The following is a 9491-nucleotide window of genomic DNA, read 5'->3' as shown; positions in this document are numbered from 1 at the left end:
ATAACTGAAATTTACACTGGCCAGTCTACCCCAAACGACAGAGTCAGCAATGCAAACTTTTCTTATAAATGAGATCTATGCGTCTCGTTTGGAGTTTCTGTTCAATGTATTCCTTTGCATTTGGGACATATTTGGAACGCATTGGAACGTCGTTGGGATGCATTCATTCTGTTTGAATGCATCCCAACGACGTTGGAATGGCTCATTCGCCGATGGAATGGCTCATTCGCCCTTGAAATTTTGTATGCAAGAATGAGCCATTTGGTTTTCATTTTCGATTTTTGACCAAAATGAACCATTTTTGGCCAGTTAAATGCCGTATTAAACCACAGAGGAACATTTTTTTGGCTTACACCTGTCATATTATCATTTTACCGATACCAGATTACAGAGCAAAGTGTAAATATCTCTATTGTAATTGAAACTTTTCTCAATAATTTATTCACATATTACAAATTTTTATTTATTTAAATTATTTAAAAATAATTTTTATGTATACGTAACAGTTGATTCAATTGCTAAAATTTTGGTCTCAAAAATAACACACAATTTTGAGTTTTGTACTACTGTAGTAATTCACTCACAACAAATTTCACATTACGGCGAAAAATAACATTCAGCAACCTAAACAGCTGTTTCACTTTTTTAACGTACTATACATGCGGTGCATATACGGTGAATGACAGCTGAAATAACAACTTAAGAAATGTAAATAAAAAAAAATAGTGCAAGTTATAAAAAACAGAATTTAAATATATTTAAAAATATTGAAAATGGCGAGCGACTGGTAAGAAAAAATATATCACATTAATAAGAGTTTGCTGAAGATCATTACTTTATATATACATTATGTGTATTTAAGTTACATGTAAGAGTTTTGCTCCAAAGGATTTAAAATAATATGAATGATATTCAACATTAATAAATCAATTAATTTATATTTCATAATTTAGTGATTAACACACAAATAAAATGTATATTATTTAATAGGGAATGTGTGCCACGTTCATATGAAATTACCAAAAATGAATTACAGGGCCATCAAACTTACGAACATCCGCTTAAATTGCAAACAGTGATGGTAGGGCTTATAGCAAATATAGAGCGTTATATTTTTAATTACTACTTTCACTATAGGTCGTTGATAGCAAAGGCACGCGCAACAATCAACGAGCAAGCTTTGGTAGTAACACCAGCAGCCGTGCTTCATCTAATATTTCACTATTAGCAGAACCCTTGTCAATGGCGTTAGACGGTACCGACCCATTGTCACAATTTGTACGACAAGAACAGGAATTGATGGATCCATTATCACAAATGGCCACAGAATATGTATGTAGCAGATATTAACATCAAAATTTTAAAATGAACTAATTTTCTCTTAATATCTTTAGGAAACATTTCAGAAAAAAACACTTAAACGTGAGAAGGATATCTTGGAAGATGATGCGCTCAATTGGAGTTCAAAACGTTTGGGCATATTAAATCGTTTCACCACATCCGAAAAATTATCAATATCAACTAGTTTCCTATCAACTGGTGTAGCTGGTTCGGACACAAGTCAGTACAGTTTATATTAAAAACACATCATCATTCGAAGTTCTTTCATTCTAGTTAAGGCTCAAACAGTTGTAGCTGATAAAGTTAAATATCGTTTGGAGCAGTTGGATAATTTCGAAGATAGCTCTATGCGTCATATGATGGATTTAACACAACAGGAGTATATACAACGCATTGAGCAACTTAATCAAGAGCTGGTGCAGTCCTGGCATAGCGACCAACGTGTTAAGGCCTTAAAAATTGTTATTCAATGTTCAAAGATGTTGGCTGACACAACTGTGCTGCAATTTTATCCAAGCCAGTTTGTCCTCATTACAGATATTTTAGATCAATTTGGCAAACTTGTTTATGACCGCTTAAACGGCAAATGTGCTAAAGGGACGAGCGAGTAAGCTTTTTAATTTTAATGCCCAACGCTTGATTAAACTACACTGGTTGACTGCAGTACATAACTACTGTCACTCTCTGAAGCCATCAACTATCGGGTCATCGTACGCAATACTACAATACTGTAATTATTTAACCTATTTTTACATTTCTTGCTACTGTAACCAGCTACTGTAGTTTAATCATACATTGGGCATATGGCATTGGTATAAACATGTTAACTAGATATTTTAATATTTAAAGAAATAAAAAGGTGACTCCAGAGATTATGCGTGAAAGTGCGAGAGAGACTTGTCAGAATTGGTTTTTTAAAATTGCTTCCATACGTGAACTCATTCCAAGATTATATGTGGAAATGGCCATTATTAAATGTTATGAATTTTTAGCAGACTGGTGAGTATCTACTAATAAAGAATGGAGTACAAGGATATTACTTAAGTAAATTATTCAATTCCAATAATTAAAAGTTATTTAAGTTGATAACATTGTTGTAACGCAATAAGATGATTTAGTGGCTGATTACACTAAAAAAAAAAACAAAAAATTTGTTTTAACAAATTAATCGTAACCGTAACAACAAAGTAAAATAAGAAATTGTTTAATACACGAACTTAATCCAAAACCATATAGCCGAAACTTAAGACCTTTCCGCACAAAATCGATATTGGTTAATATGGCTACATAACCTTATATATGTACATGGATCTGCATAAAATGCATTTGTTGTGATTATAGAATAGTGTTGTTGTAACCCGCAGGGACCTGCTTGTGTCCCTTTGATTCCCTTTGAAGGGTGCTGAATGTCACTTTGTTATCGTAATTGACGAGTGTCTCCGGGACGTAGTGCCGGCCATTCTTAGAAGTTTTATAAAATAGTGTCTAGTAATCTGCTACAGTAAAGGTATTTCACATTACGAAAAAAGCTTAAAGCAAAACACTCGAAATGTTATACCATACCAATCTGTACAATAATCCAAACTAGAAATCGACAAATAGTGTCTGATTTCTTTAGATTCTAAGGTCGTGTACAATGCAATGTTAAAAGGGTGTTTTCGGGACCAGTGTTAGGTTCAATACTGGTCATTATAAGTACGAAAATAACAAGAAGCCCAGTACTTATTTCTATTTGGAAAAACATAAAAGGTCTAATAATGTTAAAAATGTTTATTCAATACTGTTTCGTATTCAAATTGATAATTGATTGATCCCTTTGGAAAATCAAAGTATTGCATTACTAAATAAACTTAAGACATTAAATCCATTTTGCAGTTATAGATTTGATGCTGTTATCATTGCACTGAATAAAATATGACCTAGCGTCATTTAAAATCCTTCAGTCCACTACTAGGTTGACTAATAAAGAAGTGAAACAATTATTTTGATTATTTATAAACATTTATAAAACTTATTTATAAAACATTTTGTATATGTTACAGTGATTACGAAAAAATACTCATGCGACTTACAAACATTATAAGAGGTTTAGGAGATCCATTGGTAGCTGCATATGCACGTTGTTATCTTGTACGTGTGGGTCTAACTGTGACTCCAAATAAAGAATATATTTATGAAAATTTTAAAAATTTTTTAAGCGTTTATTACATGGTAAGCACATTTATACTATATTAATACTATTTGTAATTTCCCCAATTTCTAAATTAAAAATTTTTTAATCAATTAAAGATATTCAGTGGTTCAATACGTTCTGAAATAAATCGGCAGCGCATTGATATCAATACATATTTGTCATTGTATGGACCAGCATTGGATTTTGTACTTCAAGCACTTATACACAAAACAAATCTTTATGTCGAGGATATCATGAGCAAATGCAAGGAAACGAAAAATAAGTAACTATGTTAATATTTTCAATGTTGATTTGTGAAAAACTGTGTTTTCTTTACTTAGTGGTCCACTCTTGATGTCTATCTTAAATGCGCTCAAATCGGAGTATATAGCAGCAAATGCTATGGAATTTGTGAAAATTTTGGGTAATACAAATACTGATGGTACTTCAAAAGGACTATTATTTCGTGCATTGGGAAAAAGTGTTTGTCGTTGTCCTCCACTACAGGAACAGCGTATATCTTTTTTAAATGCTTCATTTCATACTATTAATACCTTTACTGATCCCAAAGAGTATATAAATTGTGTTGAAGCTTGGGCACAATTTGTAGCTGAGAACTTCTCCGTAATTTAATTAAGTATTCCCTTCAAGGAATATTATTAATAAGCGACTTTTCTTAATTGCAGGTCACAGAGGTCAATATTTTTCTGGGCAATATCAATACACGCATGAGTATAGGTAAAGCTTATGAAAAACATTATCCACAATTGCAGAATATACTCGATAAAATAATGCAAAACTATAAGGATATTGAGTTGCTACTTATACAGGTATGCAAAGAACGACATATACGTACAAAAATTTCGATGCGTCCTTCCTTTGTTTATAGGAACATTTCTTACCATACTTGGACTTGTTTCATAAAGAATCTGTTAAGATTGAAGTTTGCAAAAATATTCTCACAATTTTTAAGCGCAATAGTAGAGACTACACTTCCGATGCTATAGTAACTAATTCACTAATGTATATTGGAAAAATACTGAATGACTATGTAACGTAAGTAACTCTCTTTGTTCAGTAAATTCGTAACAAAAACCTATTATTTTAGTGCATTGACTGTAGAGGATGAAAGACGCCAAATAGCTAACCTGATCAGTAGTTTTATACGGAAGGTTAATTTTGGACATGATTTTGAGCAACAATTAAGTTTTTATGTAGAAGCTCGAGGCGCTTTTCCAAACCTTGACGCTGTTTATTCTACTCTAGTGCATGCAGTCAACAAATTGGCAATTGAAACTAGACAAATCGTTAAAGGACAACACACACGGAAAACTGCTGCTTTTGTTAAAGCCTGTGCTGCTTTCTGCTTCATTACCATACCCAGTATCACAGCAATCAATGTACAAATGGATTTATATTTATTAAGTGGACAAATTGCATTGTTGAATCTCTGTTTAGGACAAGGTTCGTAATTTGTGAATAAGAATATTATCTAATTTCGACCTTTGACTTCTAGCTGATGCTTGTTTTGAAGCTGCTTTACTACTTGTATCTGAACTGCCAAGATCTGTTGAAATTGAAGGCAAAGTTAAGAGCCTAGAAACATATTTGGTGTCATATATGTGCAATATGTTAGCTACTTTAGTAGTTGTGCCCGTAAGATTTTCGTATAATGGTTTTTCCAAAAATAATATTCATATATTATATTATTCTCATAGTTTTTTTTTTATAGGATAGTCCAGAACAAGGTGTTCTATACCTTTTTCGCTTACTATTAGATGTACTAAATAAATTTCCATTTGAACTTCAAAGTTCTGGACCGACCACTGTATATTTACATGCATTAGATCTACTTTATGTGCAGAGTTTGGACGAATTTCCATATCACATTCCAAATGGTAAAAATAAATGTATTTGATTAATATTTTGGCTTTTATCAAAATTGATTAAAGTAACTATTATAAGTCATCATTAATTTTCACTGATAATTAATTTTTGCTTTAATTTATTATTTTGTAATTAATTAGGTTTTCAATACGAAACTACTTTCATTAATATTTAAAAACTATCCACCTATGGGTCAAATACTAGCCTATTATTTAGTATGCCTAAAATAAGAAATACATATCATAAACATTGTACATTTTTTTAAAAAACTAAGGGGCTCTGCTCCCATGGAGCTTCGGTCGCCAAACCCCCTTATATTCGTATGTACGTACAACTTTAAACATTGAGGTTTAATTTTATTTTTTTAGATATAAATCACGTTGTTGTTTATATTTTTCTTGAATTCGCTCCTCTAAAAAATTTCTTCAACACGTTTTTGATTTCTATTGTTTTCAATTGTCTCCAAACTTAAATTTTCGATACGTTTATAAAAATGAATATGATCTTTACGTTTTGCATTTGATTTTAGTCTTTGTAAACGACGACATTCTTTTCCTTTAGCATCAGCTAAATTGAGATATTAGCGACCCATTATTTTCATTATTTTTTTTATTTGTTTCTTTTAATAATAAAAGTAACTCTGCCAATGTACCACGGTACTTTTTTTTAGTAGAGAGAGCGAGAAAACAACAGCACTGCAGTGCGAGCATAATGACGTGAAAAAGTATAAAAATACATCAGCACATATTACTAGGATAATATTAATAGGATGATCCTTTTTAATATTTCTCTTTATAAAAACATACACATTAGAATACAAGACACAAAATTGGTTTTGGGTTTCTTGGATTTCTTAGTAAGAACAACTGAGCCTTATATTTCTAGACCAATTTAACTGTAGAGTCGTCTGCTTTATATTCAGTATTTCACATCTCGCTCATTTGATCAGTATAATTTTATTCTCTTAGCAATCTAGACCAAATATTCTACTATATTAATTTTATACAATGCTCTAGACGTGGCAACGTGCTAAAGCGTGTGTCATACCTTAATTACGTAAGAAAGGAACTGCAGATCTTTTATCTGTTCTGTAAGTTAGAAAAACATCACAACTAACTTTTTTAGGAACAAAAATATGATTTTAATTAATTATTTATTTGTCATTCTGATTTATACTTTTAACATTAAACGTTACGTAAGAAGTTGGTCTAGAAAAAATCTAGCAATCTCTGCGATGTAATAATTGAAACAGATGCATATTTATTAATATAATTTTTCCACATTATTTCCTATTGCAACTAATCTTTTAAGTTAGACTATGTTAATTTTTAATATATTACATATATTATTATATCAAACGACTTCGTACTTTCCAATCGCCCATGCAATTATTATTTAAGTCGTTCAATAAAACCAAAACGGTTAACAGATATTAATCCTAAAAACATTGGAGATTACACGATTAGAATAGGCTTAATCATGATTCCTGTAAGAAAGGGATCATAAGCTTTCTAATAATAAAGATAATAATAAAGACAACATTTTAACTTTATAGGCTTGAAATTGCACTTTGTGTTGAATTACGCTGTTTTTAATAAAATTTAAATTAAAATTTACTTTAGGAAATTTCGTTATTGACTGGTTTTCAAAATATGAATTTTGAAAAGTTTTGGACGTAGCTTTGAAGTTAGAAAATTGGTCCAACATTGAAGAAATCTCCCCAATAATCGCTTCTGACATTGTCTTCCAATCGGTTCAATATTTTAAGTACTATGTGGTAAAGTTTATGAGAAAAGTCAATTTTTTGAGCTAAAATAATAATCAAAAATTGGCTCAATCGGAATGCAAAAATAGATAATGTAGGATTTTATCCAAATTCTTATTGTTTACATGAAGATTGATAAAAATTTGCGGATAAATTAAGTGAAATTACCCATATGTCAGTTTTACTCTGTTTTGTATTATCTTGGTAAAATTAATTTCAAATATGTCAAAACTTAGTATAACATACTTTGTTAATTCTATTGATTGAGGAAAATTCAAAACAGGATAAAATTGAAATATTAACGCATTCATTCAATTACTTAAGGCTCTAGTATTTATCCGTAGATTTTCTCCAATAATTCCTTGTTTAATTTTTAATTTGGAGTCTTGTGCGATCTAATCGAACATCTTTAACTCGAGATATAATATTCTAATATTCAAAGCTATCTTTAAAAAAATCACTGATATCTTAAAATCATTGAGATTTTGGAGTTTTGTGGTCCAAACTGTTCAGGAAAAATATAGTAAAAGTACAGACATTTTTTTCATTTAGAAGCTTTTTTAATTGATAACTTTTATCAGTAATAGTTATTATTAAAAAATATGAATATAAAATAACTAAAGCTATTCTTTAATTACAGTTATTTCCAATGATGAGCTCTACGGAAATGATCCAAAATTCGTAAATGAAGTGAATATTATGTGCTCGCAAGTTGTGGAATATATATTAAATAACTTAAAGTCGCTCGGTGCTGCTCAGCAATTCCGAACTCAAGCAACATTAGCTTTGGAACTTTTTTTACGTATAATACGCTTTGCTGATCTAAGTAAAGAAAAGACTTTTCAACTTGCTATCAATCTGTGGCTCCTTGCAGTTAAACTGGAAAGCCATTTAGATGCTAAGTTAATAGTAAGTATATTTTGAACCATTTTCCTTTTAGTCTGTGGCTTTATGTGGAGTCATATAAATAATACTCTATCTTTTACAGAGCCGTACTATTAAGAGTGTCGAAGAAACTTACAGACTTATTAAGGATTCCAATGCTCTACGTGCTCAAGGTTTAGCTCAAGTATTAATACGTATTCGCAATAAATAAATAATATGAAATTTCTATTAATATATATAATATACAATATACAATGGAATTCGAGTCATGAGATTTTTTTTCTTTTGAATCCATTTATTTTGTTACAATTTGTCAAGTATGAATAATAATATTTACTACGATCTAAATAAAAGGTGTTTATGGACTTTTTTCAGTGATATATCCATTTAAAATATAAATGTGTGACCTAGATATTCATTTCTAAGACATCTCTCGAGGTTTTTCTTGTCAGCCTTGTAAAAATTTTGGGAGGGGACATTAGGTGTGTAACCATTAGTTTTGGGTGCATATATGTGCGATGAATGAAGTTCTTTATAATTCAAGATATTTCGTCCTTGAAATTAAGAAGAAACTCCTAAATCAAGTATAATAAATTAAGTGCAGATTTGTGTATTCGCAGCTTATTATCAAATGACAGTTTGGTAATAAGTTAATAATGACACTAACAGATTTATGCAATGATAATAATATATACATATATATACAATTAAATTTTTTTTTTGCTGTATAAAAAAATCAATGTAGTCGATATCCAAACGATGGAAAGGAAAATATGCGACTACAGAAGCCGCAGGGTTTTCGGGACTATCTGACAGTAGGTGTTTGTGGGACATGAAAATGTGTTCGATTTTCAGCAGTGAAAACAGGAATTTGATTTGGTGATGATGTTGAAAAACTTGGCAGTTTTGCTTCTTTGTGTTATTAATGAGAAATTTTATCATGTTAATCTGATGTAAGAAACGTATGTGGGAAATTTCGCTGCTAGATCACCCTCTTCCTTTCCAGGTAAGCCTTTATGCCTGATGATCCACATTTCTCTAAGCTTCTACTTGTAGTATAACCCGAATACATATAAATTAATTACTTTTTAAAGCCTACTCTATGGGTTATTTATTTAATGATAGAAACAATATTAGGTCAAATGAATAAAACTTCCCTCAATTACACTATCAGTAAATTAATATTAGATACATAAAACAAAGCATAAGGTGGGCCAGGCTTGAAAAGTTTATGATTGTTTATTTAACGACACATTTATTCTAGTTTGTTCATATAATAAGCAATTTAGAAGACTATAGTAATTGGATTGAAAGAATAAAACCGAGTTTGACTCCCAAATTACAATGAACTATCACCATCTTTTAGGATAGATATTTTTCACCTTATGATATTCTCAATTAGAGCTAATCTATAATGGCACATATAACAACAACAAAGAT

General features: G+C 30.6%; 1 protein-coding gene across 1 annotated transcript; it reads left to right on the top strand.

Moving 5' to 3' along the window:
- The first annotated feature begins 515 nt into the window (after positions 1–515).
- LOC119680211 (VPS35 endosomal protein sorting factor-like) lies at positions 516–8262 on the top strand. Its single transcript, XM_038092909.1, has 16 exons — positions 516–787; positions 991–1081; positions 1138–1332; positions 1395–1560; positions 1615–1948; positions 2191–2340; positions 3384–3552; positions 3631–3797; positions 3856–4138; positions 4201–4344; positions 4404–4570; positions 4623–4978; positions 5031–5170; positions 5247–5412; positions 7807–8075; positions 8155–8262. Exons 1-16 carry the CDS (start codon positions 774–776, stop codon positions 8260–8262), a joined length of 2919 nt encoding a protein of 972 aa, XP_037948837.1. The 5' UTR covers positions 516–773.
- The last annotated feature ends 1229 nt before the right edge of the window (positions 8263–9491 follow it).

The sequence above is a fragment of the Teleopsis dalmanni genome, chromosome 2 (genome assembly GCF_002237135.1).
Source record: "Teleopsis dalmanni isolate 2A chromosome 2, ASM223713v2, whole genome shotgun sequence".
NCBI classification, from domain to species: Eukaryota; Metazoa; Arthropoda; class Insecta; order Diptera; family Diopsidae; genus Teleopsis; species Teleopsis dalmanni.
The sequence above is the reverse complement of the archived record's forward strand: the minus strand, read 5'-3'. Positions and strand labels throughout refer to the sequence as shown.